General features: G+C 36.5%; 1 protein-coding gene across 2 annotated transcripts in view; it reads right to left on the bottom strand.

Annotated features, from left to right (window-relative positions):
• kank4 (KN motif and ankyrin repeat domains 4) overlaps positions 1 to 26454 on the bottom strand; it is a 77173-nt gene that overhangs the window by 21647 nt on the left and 29072 nt on the right. For both annotated transcript variants that reach the window (XM_008406176.3, XM_008406175.3), the window contains exon 2: positions 517 to 590. In XM_008406176.3, coding sequence (XP_008404398.2) covers positions 517 to 535 — 19 coding nt within the window. In that variant the 5' untranslated portion in view covers positions 536 to 590. The remainder of the gene's footprint in view (positions 1 to 516; positions 591 to 26454) is intronic.

The raw sequence follows: 26454 nt of genomic DNA on the forward strand, positions 1-26454 counted from the left end.
TAATTATTTTAATTTGTATAAAAAAACAAAACTGATAAATATTTCAAATGAATGTGCAATTAGTAAACAAACTAAACATAAATCAAATGTAAGACTGTTATAAGCATTATGATTCTTTTTCACCCTCTTGCAAAAACAAGCAGTACCGTGTTGTACATGCGGCTCTGTAAAGCCAATATCACTTACAGAGAAGTAATTAGCATGCAGTGATTGTGCCAAAACAAACAAGCCAGCATGTAAAATACTGTTCATGTTGTGCCATCTTCTAAATTCAGCATGAGCCAGGAGGCGTTTATCACCTCAAGAAAATAAGCTCTTAGCAGTTCTCAAGTCAAATACACAATAATCAGCCAAATTGTTTTACCTTTTATTTTTTATATTGACTGTACAATGGGCAAAAATAGAATCCTACCAGACAAATTGCTGGTGTTACAGTTGGGGAAATAGGATTTGAACTGTAAGACGTGTTAGAAGCAGGGAGATTGTTTGCTTAACTAAAGGCTTTGTGGCACTCACCACTTTTCTTGTCCATCATGAGATGCAGAGTTCTCAGTCATCTACTTGTGTTGGGTACGCTTTGAGCTGGCAGCCTGGATAAGACAGAACAAATGTCATGTGAGAAATTGAGCAAATGGTCAGAATCATTACATGAATAAAGCAAAGAGTTATATTTTTGAAGGTTTACATCCATATTTTTACTGAAATGATAGAAATGACAGCTCTGTAAAATCAAATGCTTGAAGTAGAAGATTTTCCAAAAGATGCTGACAACTTTTACAGATTTGCTACAGTAACAATAAAAGGGAAAAATAACATTTTTTTTTCAAAACAACGTTTGACTATTTCTTGCTCTGTTAACTGAAAACAAGCAGTTTGAAAAAATCTGACAGGTTCAGATAGACAAGTTCACAAAGCAACACAGTTTGCACATAGTGAAAAACATTTCTTCACAGCATGCACCAGTTCCTTATAACATTCAAATTTGTCAGAACAACATCAGACTGCATAGGAAGGAAAAAATAAAATATGGATGGTTTAAAAGCATGGTGCAGATGGGAACAGAGGATGGAGTAATACCATCCACCTATTCATTTGTTGATAAAATGCAATAAATGTAAATAGAAATGCATCATATTGTAAATATATTCCAAAAAGCTGCAATCTGTGTATAGTGCTGACTAAATGTTCGGGTTTTGCATGAAATTTCAAAATGAACTTATGAGTTCACATGTCCAACTGTTTAGCGTCTGAATACTTACTGCATAACATGCGGTACTCTAAAAAGGTGCTTAATAGCAAAGTCATGTGTCTATCTATAAAATAATTTCTAGACTTCTTGTTCAGTGACAATGTTTATTGAAATATTCCTCTTCATCATGCTGTCCACATGTTTCCCCTTTGAGACAAAGAGGACACCTATCAGTCAATCGATACGTGGCCACTGTAAAGTTTAAGAGGGATGTTTCCATTAAGCTGAGTGTCACTGAGCTTCTTCAGCATGTTACAAGGGGATACAGGGAAGGTCACAGAAAAGCATAGAAGTAGAGGCCTTTGGCCACATCCCATTCTAATGACAGCTTTATTGTGAACAGTGCCTGATTGTGAATGGCACCTAACTGCAGAATGCTAACTGAAGAAGGTCAGAGGCACCAACATTGTTATTATCTGCCTACTACAAGGCCCTCAAGGGACCATGAACATTACTTCTATTCCTGGGCATCATAGTCACACGTGGTTCGAGTAACATCTGGGACAAAAATCCAGAAGAACTCACACAAACCAAAGCATGCACTGCCACAAACCTTTCAAGAAACTACAGAAATGTTATGCATAACACACTAAAAAACACAGGAAGACACAAAAAAGCACATTTCCAGCCCCACTGCACCATAGGGAAACAGTATTTTACTTATGTGAACCTCACGCTATGTCTAAATATGGTACAATGAAACACAGCAAACTCCTGTCTTCACTGCCTTACAGTAATTTACTTCACTCCTGTTTTGCTGCAATAGAAGTCCCCAGGAAGTTATACTGAAAAAAATAGTAATCCAATTAACTTTTTCCTCTTTTGAGAATGTATTATCCATTTATCATGTTTACAGATTAATAGGCAGTTAGGTTATGTGCTTTATCAGCGGTCTACTGCAGACACAATTTTCATTTTTAAATAATGATAAGTTTATATTACCAGCATAACAAAATTAAACATAGAGCTATTTGTTCATTGGTCTAATTTAATTTAACAAGATCAACCCTTGGCAGACTCACTCAGGGGAACATTTGGTGTCATTTTATACCATTTGTTCCAAATGGAAGAGCCAAAAAACCAAGCCGTAAACTGAAGAGCAGACGAGAAATGAAGAGAATTTCAGAAAGGAGAAATTTCAATGTTTTACTATCTAATTGTAAATATCTGTGATAAATTTTACTACCAATAAAAGGGAGGCAATGTTCTCTTCTTTCAATGAGCTGAATATATTTAAATCTCAATTAATTACACAAGTGATCTACTAAAGCTAAGCATCATTTCAACATTGTTTAGAAAAGAAACCCGCAATATATTTTATTATCTGCAAAAATAAATGCCAAAAGCTGGGGAAAATATCAGATTGCCTGCAGCTCTAGCCTAATTAGTGTTTTAGCATTGTCTTCAGGGTGTCAAATCTAAATTACTGCCGGCTTTTATTATGACGATCAGAACTGCATTAAGCATAAAGTGCGTCTTAGAATATGACAGCAATTCAAAAGATCATTTTGTTTTACATCTATTCTGATTTCTTTTTTTCTTCTTTCTTGGGGAGTCATGATGCAACCCCATCCTAACTTTAGAGTTTTACCTTGGAGGCTTACGTTTACTGTTCTCTGTCATTGTCTTTAACATTTTGGTAATATTTTTGTACTAAAAGAAGATAAAAGTCTTTCACAAACAGGGAATCGTTTCCCTATTAAAAATATACATTTGATGCCCCAACAGAGAAAATAAGCATTCGCCGTCTCATTGAATATTTCTGTAAGACGTATGTTTACATTCTGGGTTATTCTTTTATATAAAACAAGGCATGTTTTTCTATGCCTTGTTAAAGCATAGAAAAACACTTAAGATTCTGCACAGCTTTTTATTTTCATAAGACAAAGCTTCACCTTCAATCAATTTAAATTGTGATATTGCACAGATTGCAGAGCATTTCAGCGCGTTCTCTCGCATGCTGGAACAACACGTTACAAAGATTATCTATAATAGCTTGAAGTGAGTGCACAGCCCATGTCACAATGAAAGCTGTGTTGTGCGATGCCAAGTGGTGACACACTGCAAGGCAAGCATTCTATGAGGTGGCAATGTAATCAATCAAAATGACAGTCAGCGCACCCCGGGACCTTAACAGGAAATGTGACAAGCGCTATTTGGCCCTGGTCCCATCTTCACAGATTGAGCCTTATTAATGGAAAAAGCAGGTGACCTGAGGCAGAACTGTTGTCTCTGTTACAGATGAGCAGATAAACACACACACACACAAGGAGAAACACACAGATCAAGTGACTGACAGGATGAGACATCCTCTTGATTGTTGCCATGGCAACCATTCTGTAATCTGCTTCTCGGCTCTTCCCCCAGGAGGGAAAAGAGCACAGGTATTCCCTGCTCCTGGTGATGTTTAATGCGACTACGATCAAGTCGCTGTCCTTAAGGTTTAATTAAGGAGCCAAAGAATGCTGTGCTAAGTAATTGTTGAGTGAAGTACAGGGTGACCCTAGTGATAATTATACACAGTAGGCAGGCAGCGAAACCTCTTTTTAATTAGATCATTACTTTCATAAAAGATACAGAGTCAGAGGGAGAGGAATTATTGAACTTAAAGAGAGATTGAAGATAAAAAAAAGAAGGGAGAAAGGAGGATGTGATGAAGATTGAAAGAATAGAAAAAAATGGCATGATGGGGATCACAAAATGGGATTAACAAAAATGAAAATGACAAATTTTAATCAGGGGCTTGCTTTTTTTTGATAATTTCTCTGATCAGCCATGAAGGAATTAACCTAATCCATGTGCTCAGTTATTTAACTCTGCTGCAAGGAAACATGCATTTCCTTTACACTGTTTTGTGGTGCAAGGATTGTACAAAGACTCGAAGTCCTCATTAACTTAATTTGTTTTCAATTCCATAAATAGACAATGAATCTTGTGAAAAACTTTTGCATAATTCAAAAAAGCATCAAGTTTGGAATAACTAAAAAAAGGGAATCAGCGAAACACCCCATGATTCTGCCACCGCATTGCTTGACAATTGGTCAAATGTTTGGGTTTTTTTGTTTAAAAGCCTCATTGTCACTGTGACAATGCAGCACTTTTTGTAGCAACCTGCCATGCAACTTTTCTCTGGAAGCCATCTGTCTTGTCCATATGGGCTGCTGAAAATTTTAAATCAAGTCAAATTATGCTAACATGCTAACGAACTTTCTTCATCTAAGAGTGACAGTTTTGTTCAGATGGTTGAAATTTGACATTGGGTTTAATACTGTTGTGATCTGCGTGCAAGTTGCTTAGATGGAAAACATTAGTGGTGCTCAAAATAAATATTTGAGCGTAATTTGAAGTTTTGTGGATTGGAGCAAATTAATTTTTAGAAACTCTTACACACTGATATGTATTTTTAAAATTCAGTTGTTTGTTTGCCATCTGATCATTTGATATTAAAAAAAATACACGAAAAGCACAATATTAACATGTCCACAATGATTTGTGTGCTCAGAAGAAAGCCTCAGATTAATCATGTTGCATTTAGTGACCATGAGCAAACTAATATGGAGGATTACTGTAAAGTGATGATTGAGGCAGCGATTATTCTCTAACTAGTCAACCATCAAGGTTAGGCTAGTAATTAAATTTTTAGAGTCCTTCTGTTGACACTGATGATGCAGAATCCACACAGGATTACAGTGATAATGACTGCAAGCTGAAAGCTCATAAAAGGCATGCTAATCCAAATTGAAAGTGTTTGCAGCGGGCTACACAAAGCTATAATGAAGTCACAGTTATTTTCATCCAAAAGTGTGTGTGTGTGTGTGTGTGTGTGTGTGCGTGTGTGTGCGTGTGTGTGCGTGCGTGCGTGCGTGCGTGCGTGTGTGTGTGTGTGTGTGTGCGTGTGTGTGTGTGCGCGTGTGTGGGGGTGAGAATGCGTGTGTTTTTGTTTTCTCACCTTGCAAACCCCATTTTTCCAACAAACACTAGTTTGTGAGGAGCCACTACTCCATAAGAAGAAGTACTGTTTTGGGGTTAGGAGTTAGGTTTAGGACCAAGTGATGAACTGATTAGACTTTAGAAAATAAAAGAAGAATGAATGAAAGTCAGTGCAAAGTCCTTGTGAAGATGGAGAGATGCAAAGTGTGTGTGCGCTTGTGTGTGTGTTTTAGCTGTTTGTGTTTTTGTCAGCATCCGGGCTATCACTCTTTATTGGTGCTCGTCTGAATATGCTCTAGTATTGGTTGCAGTTCGCATTTAGCATTCCACGCGCCGCTCATGCACATAGCCTCCCAGAGGATGCACTGCAGTCTGTCAGCACCAATCCAATAACTGTGACAGCTGGAGGAGAGGCGACGACGTCAGTAATGTAAGGCCCGGAAGACAAGAGTAATGATGGTAGTGTAAATAAGTTCTCAGTGACAGCCAGGCTTTCTTATATATATCACCAAAGTAAAACCTCAACCGTGCTAATGGAGTCAGAGCTTACACGCATTTTAAAGAAAAACTTGTCAGAAGGTAATAGGGCACCGGATGTCAATCTGATGAACACATGGAAAACCTTATAGCTATATTAGTCAGTTACTCTACTGTGAAACAAATTAAGCATATTTTGCACATATTTGTGTCCCAGTTGTATTCAGAACAGAGCACAGAAAACAGAAAACAGCCATATTATAGGCTGCCCGCTCCAAGGCCTACGCAAAACAAAGTACATAACAAAACTAAAGTTAATTCCTGCCATTTTGCAATCATAGGTTCACTTAGATATTTACATTACAGAATGGATTCATATATCACAATGGTGACAACAAAAATCAACTTAACAGATCTATAAATAAACTGGACGTACTTAGATAAAAAAATAAGCAGCACACACCTCTGCCACACAATAAAATGTCAAAAGGGGCGCAAACAATTTAAAGACAATACCACAGAAGAAGAAACAAAAAGGAGGGGCTTCCACTCTTAAAGTAACACGGTTAAAACAATGACAGTTTTTAAAGGTGCTTCAGTCAGTTAAGGAACAATACAAATAACCCCCCCCCCCAAAAAAAAAGAAGACATTTTGTGTAATTACAACAAAAAAGAAATACAGCCTGCAACGCTAAACTGAACAAAAATAAAGTGGAGCTTGCTTATGTAAGGCTTAAAATTATGTTTGTAAATTATGTTTATAAACGTCACTATGTTGAAATTCTGACTTAATAACTAAAACATTTTTACTTTGGGTCCAACGTCAAACTCATTTCTGAATTCCCACTTTTGAAGTAACTGGAATGCAGCATAAGTCTCCCAGATAACCTTCACATAACTAATTCATTTTGACGTAGAGACTTTGCTATATGTTTGTGTCTTACATGGCCATTCATAATGCATAAGTTTGGTATTTCATATGTATTCTTCACTCTCTGACAACTTTCAGGGACTTTCTTAACTGAGTTATGGTTACTTCAAGTTTTTTTTCTTTTTTTTTTGTTGGTGTATGTCTTAATTTCTCCAAATATGGAAATAAAAATAATTATTATGAGTAGCGAGTCTCTATAGAGTTTAATAGAAAAACGTTTCTGAAAGTAGGCCAAATCAGAGTTTTGGGAATTAAAGTGAGTTTGTAAAAAATAGGTTTGCAGTAATATAAAGACTTGATAAATTACACACTCAACGCCTCCTCAGAGATACACATATGCACATCCGGCAAGCACACATTTACACACATAAAATTACTCCTGACCTAACCCAGCTAGAAGCATTAATTGAATGTCATGGGTCACTACATTGGAGTGCCTGTGTACTGGAGATTGAATTAGTCCAATGCACTGACACAGAGCAGGATTGGAGAGAAGACAGACTAGAAGGAAATAAGATTGGAGAGAGCAAACAGGGGACAAGAGGTGGGCGGATGGATGGGGGAAGAAAGTAGAAAAAAGGAGCAGTGCAGGGAGTGGCAGCTGCCGTTGTATCTCAGACATCCAGAGTTCCTCCCTATTGTCTGACACTTTCTGCAGCATTTTTCAAAATGCATATGAATGCATTTCCTAATGAAGCATTCTAAACATGCTGCAGTCATAGCCCTAAACCTGAATGTTCATTAGCTGAATGAAAAAAGCAGAGTGGAGCTGTAGGGAGCTGCACATGAAAAAGAAAGAAGCAAGTGGAGCAACTGTAACAGGTTTCAGGCCGTTATCGCTGCCCTGACATGAGGCTAGCTATCTCTGTTTACATTTGTAGAGCCCTGAGAAAGTAAGCAGGGCTGTCCAGCCTAATACGGCATCACTAACCAAACAGTTTCTAGCCATGTGCAGACAAATGCCTTGATAAGAACGTGCATACACGCAAGACACCAAATACATCTGCTACAGCTCTATTGGATGGATGCTTGCCAGAGTTTAAATTTAAGCTTATAACTCATAGAAGGACCATGATGAAAGATTACTTCACATCCCATAATGGGGGTATTAAAGTTCTTTATAGCATAATCTTTTCAGAAAAAAAAAGATCATTTAAAGTAAAGTAGTTCTTCTTTAATTACTTTGCAAAGTTGATTTTTCTCAACTTGTTCATAAGATCCACTTTCTTGGATTTAAAGCATTTTTAACTCTAGACATTAAGTGGGAGATTTTCTAAAAAAATAAATAAAAATCAACTTTTAATCATCATTATTTAGGAAGACAAATCCAAACAAATGTATTTAATTTCTTTTTTCTTTCTTTCTTTTTTGTCATGTCATCAAATTACATATGAAGGGTTCATTTGAAACCCCCCAACTTCTTCAGCTTTATAAAGAAAGGCTAGGGGAAAATAAACCTTGTATTTAGAAGGAGTCTTTATTTTAGGTATTTTAGACTCCTGATTAATTCACTCTTTCACCAAGACAGATTCCTTGTAACAATATTATTTTGCATACGTTTCAAGTTTTTTGTATTCCAGAACTTCTAGACCACAAAGGCACTTGACAAAATGTAATGCTTCAATTTTTGACTCTGCTTTCTATGATTTTGTATTTTTGTGTTTTTATAATGTAAACCACCTTGAACTTCCTTGCTGCTGAAATGTGCTGTACAAAAAGACTTGAAACTTGGAACCACTGGATTTTGTCTGTGACTGTCAACGTTACTTTTTTTTAATGGTTTAAAAGTAGTTCTTTGATGCTTTGTTGCAAAAGCTTTTATGATCATAAGCCTATATTAGCTGACTGTCAAACACAACAAGGCAATTTAAGAACTACTTCCTTCTATGCTTCAAAGACTCAACCGCAGCTCCAATAGGGAGTCAAGCTTAAGGGTTTATCACCTACTTCATGAGAATAATTCACAATCAGCTGTTGAAATTGTAATGAAAAATAGGAGGTACATGTTGATCCTTAGCTGGTATGAAAAGTATGGTTGGTCTGAAGAATCACAGCCTTGAGCCATAAAACAAGGGAAGTGTATGATTGCTTAGCTAGATCGAATGGTGCAAATACAAAGACAGCACTGGGGGACATTATCCGATATCATATAGCTCAGAGTGCATGTCTCTGCAGGAACCAATCAATCTCCCTGCTCTACGAGAGCTATTTGAGAACAGTCTGGTTCATCCCACTCCAGTCAAAGATTATCTCTTGTCTATCTATAGCACATAAGCAACACTGTCCAAAAAACTGTTTTTTTAGGGGTTTTTTCTTAATGCCCCAAACTCCAAGGTATTTAAATCGCCCAGGTATTTTTCTGTATCTTAGTCTTAAGCCAGAATGATTTATTCATGTCCAGTCTGACAGAGGCTGAATTCACCAGAGGGCAGATTGCTCCCTTTGTGCCAAAAAACATCTGTTCCTGAACTCCACAGAGAAAATGACAGAGGGATATTCTGTCCATGCGCTTCATTAAACAACTTCAATATTATCCCTCAGGGTAATGGATGGACTACTTTTTTTATCATAGAACAAATGTGGTTGGGTTCTGAGTGGATAGTTTAATTAAATATAATGTACAATATTAGAAGCAGAACAAAAATGAGAGCATCTTATCTTGGATAGAAAGGTCTGAATTTAAAATATTATATTAATTTTTTCCTAGTTATCAATCATTTATATGAAATTAAACAAAAATATCTTTATTATTTTAGGCATCTGAATCTGCAGGCTGCTGACATTATACAGCCCTGAATATCCCAAATTACTTACCGCAGCACACATCCAAACCATTCTAGTTCAAACTACGTTCCCACTCTGGCTGCTTCCTTTCATGGATGTTAATGAGGGTGGTGAAGCTAATTAACACTGAGCCATCTGACTATGTCAACAACTTCAAACGTTAAAGGGAGCTGAAAATTAGGTGAAAGAAAAAATAACACACAAAGATGCTAAAAGGAAATAGATCTATGAGAACAGACAGGAAAAGTATATCAAAATATCTGTGGGAAAACAGCCAGCAAGCAAATATGGGAGCAGGAAGTCGACTAAAACAGAAAAATTACTAAGAAATGTGTTCCAGAAAGAAAAAAAAAAGTGCTTTTTTTTTTACAATTGAACAGTGAAACAGATACAAACTTATAAACTGTGTCCTTCCCACTGACTGTTACAGGAAAACAGCTGCAGCACAAATGCTTGCAAAGCTTCATTAGTTTGCACAAAAACTGCTTATGTGGTATTTTATTATCTAGGATAAAACTGGAGAAATTAGGAAATTGTTTTTAGCACTATTGTGAGGCCGTACACATTGAATGGTCAGAAATTTAAAATGTTGCTTTACATTTTAATCTCTGCAACAGAACCTACAAAACTACTCAGCTGTTGCTTTGGAAAAATCTAAGATTATTCAGCCAAAAATAATTTTTTTCCAAGTCTTAGTTTGAAAGAGATTTTGTTGGACTGAATTCAGGACTTTGAACTAACTACTTTTAAATACCAACTTTAACCAATCTATAGAAATTATTCTTTTTGTCTGCTTAAAAACATTGTTCTGATAAATAAACTCTTTTTATCTTTTATATGAAATACTTTATGAACCACAACATGAATCAGAACTGATCCACCATCCTGTTTGTCTGGGGAATACTTTTTGTTTTGTTTGTAATTATGCTTTATTCTACTAGAAGTAGCCATCAAATAAGTACACTGTAATCATAAAGGAATGGGCATGATTAACAACAATGCTTAGCCAATGCAAAATGTGTGCCAAGAAAGTCTTCAGCATAGCATCTCCACCTAAAGAGAGGATAGGTCTTTTAATGTTATTTACATCAAATTCTGATTCTACTCTCTGAAGTCAAGACTTATTGGAGCAGATAACTTAACCTTGGTTCAATAGCAATGGTTATTTGGGCCACTATTCCCTATGGATCCTATTAAAGCAGTCTGTTTATTCTCCTCTGACCTCTTAAATCAACAAGGCATTTTTCGATCGCACAACTGCTGATCACCGGCATTGAGTTGTTGCCATGTGATTGGCTGACTTACGGATTGTGTTAACAAGCAATTGAGCACATAAATCCAATAAAGTTGCCAGTGAGTGTTACTCGTGTTGCATACATTTATAGATCATTTTACCTAAAGTAAAGTACTCTTACTGAGTACTGGCTCAGAAGCAACTTTATCTTATATCCTCGGAAATACTCTTTATTGGGCCATAAGCCATTTCTAATATGGTTTGGGGAAAGACAGGACATAGATGCAACAGACATACTGATCTGGGGCTGAAAAACTGTCTGAAAGACACCAGAGCAAAACAAATAAACAGAAGTAATAACATAAGAGACAAAGATATAAATCCTAATCCAAGACGCGCTAGTCGAGTCCCTGGTCTGATAAAGAGCAAATCAGCCAATAAACAGAATCAAGGTTTCACAACAAGCTAAAAAAAAACATTTTAATATTTTTGGTTACCACAGTTTATGAAATATTACGCCATTTTTCTTAAATACATAAATACGTAGGCAAGTAATATATGTTTGTCTTATTTGTTGAAGTGGGTGCTCATAAAAAAATGTTTCTTTTGTTTTATATATGCAAGTTCTCAGAAGCTTTCAAGCACCACTGCACAAAAACTAAGAATGCATGACTGATTATGCCTTATGTTAAGAAAACAGAGCATGTGTAGTCTTCATAGATTAGTGTAAAGATTTCCACAGAAAAAAAATATTTCATAAGTAAATGTGGCTTCTTGTTCAGTCTTTGTAATTTTCTACTTACAAAGAAACACTCAAAAGAAATTTAATCAGAATGTTCTAATGTTGTGCAATTGAGAAAAAAGGCTTTTGTTCATGCAAATTCCAGAAGTAAAGCATGAATCTATACAAAGAAAACACAGTGTAAACTCTGCAGAGCCAGCTGCATAGTTGAGAGCAAATCAACACGTACATTTACATTCTTTTGATCCTTACCCTGCAGCTGTTTATTCCTGCTGGCACGCAGAGACAAACAGACATGTACAGCAACACAAATCATGCCCACTGCTGATAAAAACAACTGACTAATTGCCACTTTTAGTAGCTTAATGTTCATGTCACTGAATTGGGTGTGAAAGCATTGCTGTGTGTTGTTGGCAAACCGAGTTTTCCCGCGCTGTCTGCTGCCAAAGTTGTGTGGGGAGCGTTAACTTTGCGACCACAAAAGAAGAAGAAAAAGAAAAGAACATCACACAGACAAACACACACTCACTGCTCCTCAGCTTTACACATTCCAGACAACAATGGCATACCCTGCAGAAATAGACTGTGAACAGGCAAGAAAAGAGCCGTGGATGGTAAACTGGTCAACTGAGCAATGTAAGGTAAACAAAATAAAATTATGCAAGAAAGCCAAGAGATGGGTTGGACTAAATAATCAAGACGTAAAATACATTTTAAGTGCCAAATTTAGTATTAGTAAACAAAAGAGAAGAGAAAATGGAAAAAGAAGGCAATTCTTACAGCCTAAATTGTTTCTCACCTGCCATGGAGCTTTTATCACCTGCTGCTGTTTGAATGAAAGCTACTGGCCCTTTCGCAAGGAAAGAAAGCAAAAAAAAAAAAAAAGTGTGGTGAACGGGTGGGGAAGAGTTGTCGTGTTGGCAGATGATACAGATAAGAGGAGGGCGAGGAGGCTGAAGTTGGTAGAGCTATCAGCTCCCTCACTATAAGTTTACCAGAAAACACATACCTGCTGCAGCCAGTAAGACTCATGCAAATATGGTGAACAGATACATTTCTCGATGTTGCAGATACCGTAGGAGTGAATAGTGGTATGAAAGGAATTTCCTTGAGTGTGCATGATCACAAGGGAACAGACTGGATTGTCTCTCTTTGTAACCACTGCAAAATCTTTGCACATGGTCCTGCATTCACTGTTGTGAAGTTTTTTTTTTCTTCAGAGTTAGCCTGTGGGCATCAGTTTTACCCCACACTCAACTCCCACCACGCATCAGTCTTAATTATTACAGCACTTTAAATCAAGCCCCACGTTGTCATATGTGAGCAGCTTTGACTGAGTTTCATGCTGGATAAAACAAAAGGACTTCAGAAACATCAAATTATCCGTTTTCCAAGTCCATATTTACACATTCCTGTGAAATCTAACAGGTAAACACTTCAGACATGTCTGACTGGCTCAATAACAGAAAGCAGTCTAATGAGTAAACCAGCTCAGTTGGCTCTGTAGTGTAAATAAGGTAAATTATTAAGTACCTTTAAATAGGGTGAGTGCCGAGGCAAATAGACCCAAACTCTTATCTATCCAATTCATCGGTCCCACACTAACTAGTGAATATGAGCAGCAAGGATCAAGCGGCCAGTCCACATGTTTACTGGGCATATCAAATAAGCAGAGAGATATGAGGAGCAGCTGATTTATTGATGGGGATACCAGATAAAATTACAATATTTCTCGGGAGAGACTGGAGTGCACTACAATAAATATCATTAAAGAGTTACATTGATTAAGTGATTCGATTAAAAATGTGACCCTGATGTTTGGTAACAATTTATTATACACAGTTAAGATATTTGAAGTGCTTATTTCTGCAAAGTTTTTTGTATATAAATGGAAACAAAGCAGATTTGTTTCCAAGAAAAGTAATAAATTCCACAGAACCAACAAAAAGAATGTTCTGTCTAATTAATCATATCAATGGAAAGTTGAGTGGAAGGGGGGAAAAAAGTGTTTTAGAGAAGGAACACAAGCATTTATGCTAGCCGCAGCACTAAAATTATTATAAACCAAAGTCTTTTCAGGAATTTGGGGGAAATTCGCAAGGCAGAAAAAGAGCAGTCAAGGGACTACAGGTGTGAATTAGCAAAAAGCCAAACTGTAATAAAGGGTTACATTTATACTTACTTTGTCCATTGTGGTAAATCACACACAAGTGGGACAACTTCACATAAACTATGTAGAAAAATTATTACTTATTTGAGACTTTATTTTCTATGAAGTTTCACTTTTTGAGATGCGCCTGTGTACTTAAGAAAATAAGCTGACAATGTGCTTTTACACACATTTACTATGACACACTGTTGTGTCATTGTAAATGACACAACAGTGTGTCATTTACACTGTGTCATTTACACAGTGACATTGTAAATGTCATTGTAAATGACAACAAATAGACAAACAAATAGAAATGCATTTCCTTTTCAGTGACTTTGCAATTATAAAAACATAAAATATCATATATTCTGAATTTTGCATGAAAATAGTAGCAACTAGCCTCAAGACAAAGAAAAAAGTTTTGCATCAAATTCTCCAGAAACCAATGCAACCTTCTCACATTCGGCTGAGGGGTGTTGCTGTGGCCGCACTGAGCACAAGCAGGCTTTAAATGTGAGTAAAAATACACAAGAAATTCAAATAATCTGACTTTGAGTGCTCTCTGTGTCCTTATCCATGCTCCATTCTGTAAACTAACACACCTGAAACACCTCCATGTGAGACTAATACATGTTTGTTGTATGGGTAAATTTTGTACATAAAAACAATAAAATGAAATAGCATGAGAAATTAAAAATCTGACTGTGGTATATGGTCAGGCAAACTGTAGTCAACATGAGTTTGTTTTATTCTAAAGGTAAAGATTGTTTTTTTCAATATTGCACATTTTCAGTATTGAGGCAGTTCAAAGGATAGACTGGTTTTGAGATCACAGTTGTGGTGAATCAACACTGTCAATGGACTGAATTGAATTTAACCTTTTAAAGTGCACTGCACAAATATTGTTTTTATAAAGAATAAATCATCTTTCTAAAGGGATTTTATTCACAAAGATGAAACTGAAGCCGAACAATAATCTGAGACAACGTTGACAGATTCTGTGGCTGAATCCTCTCGTCGGCGTAAATCTCCAACACTGCACAAAATCAGCCTTCATGTTTTCATCTAAATCAGTGGGTTGAAAGAGGGTGTCATGCGGCCGTGGGGGTTTAAGCTTCTCTTTAGCAGATCACATGAGCCTTCTCTTGTCAGGTGGGATCAGATCCCACCGAGACCCTCCAGACCTCTGCAGTTCCATCACTATTTGGTCTTTTTATGTAAATGTTAAGGTAATACACTCTTTAACAATCTCACATATGTACTTCTAAATTAATTATTAGTTAAATTAATAAGATGTAATGAGAAGGAGAATCATTAGGTTACCTTTTTCTATACAGAGTCAAAAAACAAGGATAAGAAGAAGCACTAATGAATATTAGCTTAATTTAGAGACTTGTCCCAAACTAGTGGTTCACATGCACCTTCGACAGAAAATTGTTCCAGTAAGTCTCCTCAAACTAAATTAGTTCAGCCTTTCAGAACTTCTCCAGACAGAAAAATAGCAGCTGGCACATTTGCATTAACTTAGTTTAAGTGACTGAACACAAAGAGAAAAGGAGAAAATAAAAAAATTACACGCTAACGCAATGTTTTAGTCTTTCCAGGCAGAAACTGCTGAATATTCATGATTGTTCATGTAAGTAAAATGTTTTTCATATATAAGAACAAAAGTGTATTTTCCTCCAACCCAGATAAACTATTCAACGAAAAAGGACATGGGGCTTTTTTGGTGAATAACTGTACCAGTATGACAATAAATATGCATAGTTGTAAACTAACCATTGCAGTTCTGGTTGTATGTTTAGGGTCATTTTTCTGTTGGGAACTGAGATCCCACATGTTTTTTTTTACCATTTTGCTAGATACAGTATTTATCTTCATCTTCCCTTAAAATTTGACAATATTCACAGTATGCTCCTATGATTAATGCTCTCCTTGTTTGCCCTGTCAGATTGGGTGTGTGTCCATGTTTTGGTAGTTTTGCGGTCTTGAGTTTAAATCTTGGCTTGTGTTGAAATGCATTTACATACAGGACAATAGTTTATGTATCAGTTTAAACTGATTGATTTTCCGATAAAGACCTCCCGAAGTCTCATTTGAGTGAAAACTCAAGCAAACATTTTTCACATCAGGTGAAAATAATTTCTGGTATGCCATCATTAAGAAAGGCGGGTTCAGTCCAAGGAATGAAACATGAATAAGAGAGCGATATACTGTAAGAAACAAAGTGTACTTTGCATCATTAGTCTGTCATCCTGCCTTGGAAAAATACCAGTGCTGAAATGTTAAAATAAGCTGTGTGGTGCAAAGTCTGGCACCCGAAACCTATGTGTATAAGTGTGAAAACATAAAATAGCAGAACTCCCACTAGGGTAGTCATCACTGACTATTTTCAAGGCATAGATCTGACGTAAAAATTAAAACTCATTTTGATGAGAATGTTGTGAAAACTGCTGCTAATCTGCTAAAACAGCTAAAATTATTTTTAGTGCTATTGCTACATTTTTACAAGACATTTAAAAAATGATAAAACATGTAATTACCCATGTGATGTTGGCAGGAAGTGTGAATTTGTTTGCATTGAGGTGAACTGTTATACCAAAATTAGTTACAGTTCAGTCAAAGGAAAATATTGCAGACTAAGACGTAAAGTGAGATGATATTTCTCATAATGATTAACAACAATTCAACTGAATTTAAGCTATATTTCCTTTGGCAATGGCTTGTATTTCGTGCAGTGATGTAATTATTTAAGAGACCACATTTTGCTTTGCGATTAGTCATAAATCATATCCTGCACCAAAGATTAGTGTTTAGACATGCCATTCTTTCAATGAGTTACAGAGGATTTATTGATCAAAGCAGAGATTTACAGTATAAATCAAGTATGTTGTTTTAAGGGATCTTGAAAAGAAGTCTTAATGTAAAACTAGCCACATTCTTTTCATGTTTATAAAGTAAGTTGAATGTATGTGTAATTAAAGCAATGCATCACTGCTTAAATACACATAGTCTGGAGTTCAAGGCCATATATAGCCTCAACCTGACCCAGCAACGTCAGCCGACGACATCACACCCCATGAAGCCGAACAAAAAGAATGTGAGCTGCATTTTTCCCCCCTTTCTTTCTCTGCTCTGATTTTAGTTTTTTCCAGGAAAGCAAATACATAGAGGAAAAATACAAGAATATAATTCACCAGCCACCATTTTTGACAAAGTGTTGCTGGAAGATGCTAATACTTCCACAAAAAAATCTTCTCTCTGGCCTCTTGTGGTTCTGTTTTAGGGTGAATTTACTTTGTGCATCACAAGAATAAGCCACAGAACAAGTCAAGCTAAACACGTTTCAAAAGATTGTCAAAACTAATCTAGGACTTACTTGACACACCACTCCTGACATTTTGACAGTTGGCTGAGCTCTGAATCAGACATTTGTTTCTAGCCAGAAACAGTGCAAAAATATTCCACTTTGCAGTTGCGCTTTATTTTTCCTTTGGTTATTCACATAAAACCATAATTAAATACACTGGAAATACACTAATCTTTGTATTAATTCATAACATTCAACTGTGGCAAGGAATATTGATAAAAATATACACCTTAGAACAAACATATTAACAATGGAATAAAGTCCCAACCAGGGGTTTCCAAGGTGTGTTTGTATTGCTGTTCAGTGACTGGCAGACATCCTGAGGAAGGCCAGTTACTGATAAGGCTTTCAGGCAGGGAAACGACTGTTTATACGTTGAAACAGACGCCCTGAAGGCTAACCGCAGCACACACCTCACTGCACAAGTGAAAATGATTTGAAGTATTTCAAGCAGTGTGAGTTCATGGTCAATATGAAAGAGAGAGAACAAATCAGCAATGGCAAAGCAACTGCTAAACTGAAATCCATAAAACCAGCAACTTCTTTTTGAGGTTCATTAACAAGCCTGTTAAACACGGTGACCAATGTGCAATACAGAAATTAAGAGCATGATATTTCATTCCTTCCTTAGTGAAATGTGTCAGCCAAAGTTTATCTCACCACTAAATACTGCGAGGGGTATAGCAAGGAAGGTAGAAAAAAAACTCTCCAAAGATCAGCAGCAATTGTTGCAGTGTAGTTTAAGGCTTTAGGAATTGTGGGGGGGGATTACAAATAAAGTACATGGTCACATGGTGTGTCCTGTCATATGAGATATCCTAGAACACTGACCACAACCCACACTATACAATAACCATGTGTGAGTGCAGCTTAGATAGCCAACTGCTAAAAATGTGCTATAAAAATAAAATTACCTAACCTTACTTTACCAACATGTGAAAGAAAATTGCTGTGGGATTGCATTGCAATTATGCTCATAACAACATTAGCACATTTTACAGTCAAAAATTGTAATCAGCTGGGCTAATATGGCTACAAAGAACATTGTGTGTATCCTCCACCACACAATTTCGTACTGCTTTCCACCTTGATCTGTCACATAAATCTAATTGCAGTATGTTTGTAACAGAGCTAAATATATACAGATAAGCTACACAGGTATAGTAGTTTCGGAAAGCACTGTATTTAATGAAAAGACTCCATTTATTTTTTTACCTTTTTTGTCAAAAAAAAAAAACTATGATATGATATTGATTTTATTCCTGCTAAACTGCTAAATGAGGAAGACGTGAATATTCAGGTGTCACACACAATAATAAAATAGTCACAACATGCTCAGTTTTAATTGAGATCAGACAAGACAGGAGGCATTGGTAGATATGGGATTACAGTAGATTTAGTCTGTCTGCCTGTAATTATAAAGAAAGTGTATGAATCACCATGAGGTGCAAATTGTTCTATGCCCTCACTTATAAAGATGGTAATCTAGTTTCATAGTATACAGAATAGCAGATATACACCAAAACTAAGAAAAGTAATTAGAATACACAGACAGATTAGATAAGTTTCATCGTTAAGTTTGGGTAAAATCTGTCTGCACTCGTCTCTCAGGTCGGCCCCCTGCAGGGCTGATCTGTGCTCAGATCTGTGGGCAACCACAGGCAGACCTTGATCTCACTCACAATCACAAAGAATGTAGAAAAGCATGGACATAGTCTTCTTCATATTTATTGCACTGGTCTTGTGAAGGAAGAGCACCATTTTATGTATTTCTATCTCTCTGTTTGCATTTTATTGCGTTTTTTCCAGACCATGACTAAAATCTCAAATCCAGTGAAGCCACAGCTTTGATTACAAGTCAAATTAAAAAATTGGCTCCACAGGATATAAGATAGCAAGATAGCAGAATAACAGCATTCTGGATACAAAGTGACTAAATCAGATGAAAAGTGGAGAATATCACATGCCAGTTTTCATCTTATTTTAGGAGGAGTAAATAATTGTCACAAATGTGGGATGAGAAGCAAACGGTCGACACTAGTGCATTAAATTCAAACCATCTGAACCAAAAACACCCTGAGGGAAGATATTGATCTGAAACCACTGCATAGAAGGGAAAACACGACATGATTTTTAATCCTGTTGTGGCAAAATCCAGGGCAACACAGGAAAAAAAATCTGCTAGAGCCTGCAAAAGACTTTAGACTTGGGTGAAAATTCATGCTTTAGCAGGACAACAATCTCAAACAAACAACCAAAGCTACAATGTGATAGTTTTAATCATAGCATTTCTATATGTTAGAACGGCACAAAGTAGGACTTTAGTTTTACTGAGAATCTGAAAAATGCTGTTCAAGGACACACTCCACCCAAACGGACATTCGGGAAAATGTATGCCACACTTTTCAGATTCTTATTTGGAAAAAAAAAATAATAATAATAATTAATTTCCCTCCATTTCCCAGTTATGCACAACTTTGTGTTTGTCTAGCTCATGAAAGCTCTGTGGTTGTTAAATGGTGAAATGTGGAAAAGGTTAATAGATATGAATACTTTTGTAAGTAATCAACTATTTATTTTTGATTGAGCCCTAATATATTTTTCTATCTGATTTAGCATATTTTGACCGTAACTTGCTAGATATTTTAAACTGTCTCATGATGCCAATGGGCAAACCTGTTTCTACTCAATCACTCCTGGTAGTACCAAAGTCAGCTTTTCCCAATTCTCACAGAGTATTTTTAAAACCCTAAATAACCCTAGACTGCTTTTGTCTGTTATTCGTGTGATTGTATATCAGTCAATAAGCATATGAAAAACATTTGGATTGTGTTTTCCGATGTCTTAAAATGTTAAAGGGATTACCGTATTTTCCGCACTATAAGGTGCACCGGATTATAAGGTGCACCTTCAATGAATGGACTATTTTAAAACTTTTTTCATATATAAGGTGCATAGAATAGACGCTACGGTTGCCACCCGTCCTGTATTGAACCGATACGGGACGTGATTTGTTTGTTCTCTACAAATGTGGATGTATAATAATAAAGAAAAGGTCCCCGAGTACTTTATATAGTAGGCTGCCCCAGTCGCAGTCTCTGTCTCTCATCCCTCGCTCCGCCGCCCACCCGGCTTTAAATGTATAGGGGCTGGTCCCTTGGTAACCCTAGTCGAAGCACCCCGGATGAATGTCTAAAGCCACTTTGTTGACATAAAGAATGACTCCGGTCGGCAAGGAAAGGCTTCCGCGGCTGGGCCGTGGCGTGGCCGGAAGATGGTGACCCTTCTCCGTTCGCGCACAGCATGTTGGTGGAGAATGTGGTGCTAAATGAGCTGCAGACGACCTGATTCTAGACGGTTGGTGTTCATGTCTATGGCTAGGTGAGCCAAACTTTATTAACAAACCAGCGTTCTGACAACTATCCCAGCATGCACCGCGCGCTTCTTCTTCTACTGGTGAAAATGAAGTCAGCGGCTGCTTACCGTAGATGCTAGACCTGTTGTGGTTCAATATTGGTCCATATATAAGCCGCACCGGATTATAAGGCGCACTGTTGGCTAATTTTTTTGGGTGGCTTTATAGTGCGGAAAATACGGTACTTATTTTAAAAACATGAATTTGGACTCAGACAGTACAAGTAACGAACAGTGGTATTTCTGTCTCAACTCTCAGCAAATGCAGCATGTTGATCCTCACGGGAAGCTACCAGGGGGTCACAGCCTTGTCTGAACAATTCCCAGAGATTCTCCCGTATGTAGGTAATAATGGGAGATTTCTCATGTTGTTAGAGAAAATATTTGATACGACAACACATTGGAATGATTGCCATCAAAGAAGCTAAAAGAAATTAGATATGAGGCTTAAAAGATGCAAAGACAAATATTGGTTTGAACAGATAATCCTATTTTAAAGCCTGCAGGAGCCCAGATCCAGCTTTATCGCCCCTCAGGAGAACCTTGTGGTATTTCAATGTTTTCCTTTGAGTTAAAAATGGAAATCCAAACACAACTTTGTAAATCTTCATAATTCAAGCAAAATGCTCTAAATGTGGAAAATTGGGAGCACATGTCAAGGATGTCTTTGGGGATTTGTATAATGGCCGACAACAATAGAAATAACTTCTTCGGGTAAACACACTGTCTTGTGTGGGAATTTGTTCTTGGTCTTTATCCAACTACAGACAAATAAGAATAATGTTAACATTTTAATTGTATATTTTATTTTTTAAAACATGCAGAAAAGATATTGAGATTTTTCCAAATAAGAAAAGGGGATAGTGGGAAAGGGAGGGATTTACTCTGGAGCACACTGAGTTTTCTACAATGATGCAAAGATTCAGATTTGGCTAACAGCCCTCTGTGCATGTTCCACCCACACTCTTATCTATCCTGACACTCTCTGTGGTTCCCTATCTTAAAAAAAGCCTCAGAGTCAAACTCATCTGGAAGAAGTACAACTAAAGTGGAGGCATTGTAGAGCAACAGCTGCTCATGGCTAAAAAGCAGTAGGTCAGGGTTAAAGCTCTTTACCTGTGTGTTATTTGATTATTTTCTCCTTCCTTCATATGTCGAGCTGCCCTGAGATGTACACTAAATACTTCAGTGTGCTCCAGGCAGAAGGACTAAACGAGGAAAATAATCAGCAGGATGGCTATAAAAAATGAAGCTTTCCTGTTATTAATGAGGTGACAGAGATCAGAGAAACAAAAAAGAGGGGAAAACAGACACAGCAGTGTCTTTCTAGTCTTTCAGATTTACTTGTTGACTCATAAGACAAGCATTTGGGCATAGTGCTTGTTTACAGGAAAATCTTGGAATCTGTGACTAATCCAGTCATTCTGTTCCTATGGTTCAAAGTACATTTAATGACAGAGTTAGCAGTGTTTCTCTCACTTTATGCCCCTCCCCCACTTGTTCCTGAACCCTGCCAGTCACATAACTGAAAGACGTGGCTGAAAGTGTAGTCAGCTACACTTGCACATTACTTTCAAAAAGGACAAATTTACAGAAAAGAGATAGTTTAAACTTAATGTGTTGTATGAGTGTACTCTTTGTACAATAAGCCATTCATTCAGTATTTTTGTTGAAGTATTTCTATCAAAATCAAACTGATAATCAAATGTTATAACATTAGCAGAAATGAAAACATTTCTGTTTTAACATCAGAAGAAATAGTTGTTGGTAAATTATATTAAGTTTTATATTTTCGGTTTACATTATTGCCTTAATACAATTCCATAATACTTTCTTTCAACTAAATCATGCCGTGAGAATCTCATCCTGGTTCTTGTCTAGCTGGAGGTTGAAGAAAAGAAAAATAATGTGACACATGACATAAAAGGAAAATAAATAGATTTGAGTTTGAATTACAAATAAAAACCTGCCACTGCTTTAGGATGAAAATAATCAACTGCTAAAGTGAGCAGAGAGAGGAAATAACAGCCTACGTGAAAATGTTCATTATTGAACACTTACATCGACAGCAGCGCCATCTTCCCCCATCTCACTACCAGCTATGTCATTAGCTTAGATGTCAGCCTGTAATTTTTTTCAGGGAATTTCAAAGGGGCTTTTGAATGTGTATTCTTGATGAGTTTCTTTGAGAAGTGTGCTGCTTTCTTTCATTGGTATTCTTTCGGATCCAGTCTATGCAGTTATTTTAACTAAGCAAAGTTTAGGTGCTTTTTAACTACTTTTATTTATTCCTACCATTAGGACTGTAACACACCTAGCATTTCAAGTACTGCTTTAGCACTAAAGAAAATACTCAATATCTGATCCCACAGTTGGAAAAAAATATGATTTAATGTTTTTTTTATTTTTTTCTCACACAAACAGCTCCAGAACCTTTTTATTTTCTGTTTCTGTATTAGTCTATTCAATACCACAGATTTAAATTCTGATTTATGATTCAAATAATGCATTTTTAATAAAAAAAATTTTTAAATAATCACAATGATTTTTCTGCAATATTGTCTATGATTTTGTTCTTTGCATATCCAGAATGTACAAGTCTTATCATGTCTAAACCAGTCCAGCTGAGAAACAAGCATTGACATTTTGTATTGACATCATGTAGGCCATCACCAAATTAGACCTTACGCATTTCTCATAGTTTAGAAAATAAAAAAAAAGTCTTAAAATGACAACATTTTACCTTATGGACACTTATTCTTTAAAGAAGCAAATAATACAATAAGAGAGCATGACAAAATTGTCTTTATGTACTGTTGATTTAACTTAGGATTTTTAAAATTGTAACTATTTATATTACAAAATTAAAACACTTCAAGCTGATACCTTTTTGAACGCCCCAAATTTTATGTCAATAATTTGGCTTTTGACTTTGTATCCCATCAGTGTCATTGTGTAACATAAATTGCACCTTCTTTAACTCTTTTGGGGCAAATTTCATGTCAACATGAGCACTGGAGATAGCTCAACACTTTGCACAGTCAACATAAGCTGTAATTTAGTAGAACAGGGTCTCTTAAGGATTAAAATGTCCTGTGTTTTCTATCTTTAAAGGGGGATGGGGTCAGGTTTTTCCTCATGCCTGAGCCAAGCAATAACCTGAACCTTAGGATGAAAAGAGGATCACAATTCGCAAAAAAAAAAAAAAAAGCTTTGCTTCCCATATTCCACCAAAGTCATGGGTCATATCTAATTATTTGCTGAGGTATTAATAGTTATGAATTAGTCAACAGGTAAATCAAACATCGTTTACAAATAATCCTTCTGAGGTGTCACTTATTTTTGAATTTGGCATGAATCCACTGTGAGCAAATGGAGACAGCCTGCTCATTTTCTGTCACTAATTACTTTTCTAAATCTGTCTACAATATTCTTTGTAAATCTCACACAAAAACTGGCTTATTTTGCTAGCTGATGTTTAATGCCAATTAAACATCATCCAGCATTCTCTCTATATTTGGATACAAACAGGGAGAAATTTGTAAGGGCATAATTTTAGAAAATGACTGCAGGTTCCTTTAAAGCAAATACTCTTCCATTTAAAACCTGTTAGAAGTCAGAAATCTGGTTGTAAGGCATTTAAGTTTGACTTCTTGTCCTTCCTCTGCCCTAATTAGCAGAACAGAACTGAATAAACTTGCTGTACTAACATTTTTAAAGCTTCATTCTGCTCAGCTCTGGAACATATAACATCTTAATCTGTTTTAGACAGATGGTATAAACACAAGTGTTCTCACAGTTTCTGCTCTGCTATAGTGTGATCAAACACGATAGAGCCATAAATAAAGTCACAATAATTAAATGCAAAATGCAACACAGTACCTATAAATGTGACCATTTTAGCGAGCTAGAGGGACTAAACAATATGTCATAATAATATTAGATATACAACCTGCCTGGAGACATGTTTAGTGTTCATGCATTCATTTTTAGAAGCTGGTTTTAGATGGGGTTTCTCTGCTTTTTATTGCAGTTTTCAGGTTATAAATATGCACTAAAGTGATATAAAAAAAATCTCTGTTTTACTTTAAATCTATAATCCTGATGTCAATATAAATCCTGACCCAATAAAATAACCTAGGAAACATTGTTTTCCACTAGGCTCTTTAATACGTTTACTTGCTGATTGTCTTGTCATTCTATGGCTTTAATCTCACCCTTCTTGAATAAAAGCAGCTATAGAGGATAGAAAATGTAAGTATGATAGCATAAAAGTAGAGATGCAATGTTGCATCGTTCTGATCATCTAATTATAACATTAACAAAACCTTTGCTGAATTACTTTTTCATTTTGAATTGCATCAGCAGTGAAATATTCTGCATAGTCTCCAAAAGAGGTTTAATCATCTTAAAAAAACAACAACTTTGAGGGTCTGAATCATCTTTATACGGATAAAAGGGGTGCATGTTCATAAAGTTTTGAGTGGCATTGCTAGACAAATAAAAAAAAAAAAGCTTTCTTGATAGTTGTGTTTTAACAAGCAAGTAGGACCGGCAACTCATACCCCACCAACATTTACGAATAGGGCTCATATGTGTAGCAAAGGGACTAAAAATAGCCATCAGATGAGCTTATCCAATGATTCCAGTACCTACCACGAGTAGGTAATTGCTTTTTTAAAATTTGATGCAGCAAACCTCTGGTTCAAATTGCACTATATTTCTAGGACTCGTGACGCTGCCATTGTGTGCACTAATCTCTGCTTGATTTTTCCTCGACTGACGTCAATAAAGGCTCATTTTGTGTGGTAAAGTTCATCTGAGTCTTAAACATATAAGTGAATGCTTGTTACTAGAAGCCATGAAGCAAGCCATTAATTCCAAGGGCAGCTTTTATCCAGCTCTGACCCAAAAAAGACACAGAGATAGTTGGACTGAAAGAGGAATGAGGGAGTATTCCCTGAGTACGGGAAGGATATCAAATAAAATCCTTTCCCCCCACTCCTCTCATTGTTCACTCGTTGCTCTACAAAGGAAATAAGACGGAGAGGTAGAAAGGTTTACCAAGGTCACTTTTGTTCTCTCTTTACTCCACTTTCTTATGTATATAATCAATTTCACACACATTAATGTACAGACTCAGAGGCCCTGTAATGTTTCAGTCGAATGTGGGAGCCAGGCTTAAAAAAAAAAAGAACTACTGCAAAGGAAATGTGACTCCTGCATAAGCAAAGAACTGGCTATAGGATTTTGTTCAAATTCAAACGCTTCATTATCCAAAGTGAAGCAAGTATCATACAGAAGTAGGCTGAAAGGCCACTCAGGAAGAAAGAAGCCATTACTCCAAAAACACCAAGATTTTTATAGTTTGTAAATTAACACAAAAATGTGTATGTAAATTTCTGCTTTAGCCATAAGCCCTACGCAGTACCTGAAAGACCACATTTGAGACAAATTCCCAATGTAACGATGTTATTCACTTATAGATGTACAGCTGGGTGACCATAACCTGGGAGGCGTGTTAAATTCCAAGAATTAGCGATAAAATTTGATCAAAAATTAGCTGGCAAACTTTTGTTTAGGGTTATAGAAAAGAAGACTTGCCCTAACCAACTAACGTTTGAGTCATTACTACAACTTTACCAAATGTGTGAATATAATAAGAAAGCCGCTGAGAACTGATGTGACTAAAAACACAGCTTTCCAGTCTATATTTTACCTACAGCTACACTGAAAGAAGTTTTTTTCCTCCTCTTTCTGAGCCACCACTACCTCAAATGTATGTCAGTAAATCAAGACTGAGCAGACAGGCTGACTGAAACACACTGCTCTTTAAGGCTGGTTTTTGTTTCCAAGGCTTCCAAAATTACCATCTCCCTGAAATAGACTCTCTCTTTGGAAAGATCCATTCATTTTGGTTCCGTGGGAGACAAATAGAAGAGGACAAAAAGAAATTCCAACACATATTTTTTTTTACCATAAAATGTATCTCTCTTGATGATTGCTGTAGATAGTGTATTTTCGAAGAGAACCTAAAAAAATACACTATACGTTACCCTTTTTTTCACCTTTTATGGTTGTTTGTACCCGAGGGCTGACTGCGTGACTGACTGTCATCTTGTCTGTTGTTTGGAGACAAACACAATTTGGGCAAACGGGGAGCAGCTTCCT

This window comes from Poecilia reticulata, chromosome 4 (assembly GCF_904066995.2).
Source record: "Poecilia reticulata chromosome 4, P_reticulata-male-v2, whole genome shotgun sequence".
NCBI lineage: Eukaryota > Metazoa > Chordata > Actinopteri > Cyprinodontiformes > Poeciliidae > Poecilia > Poecilia reticulata.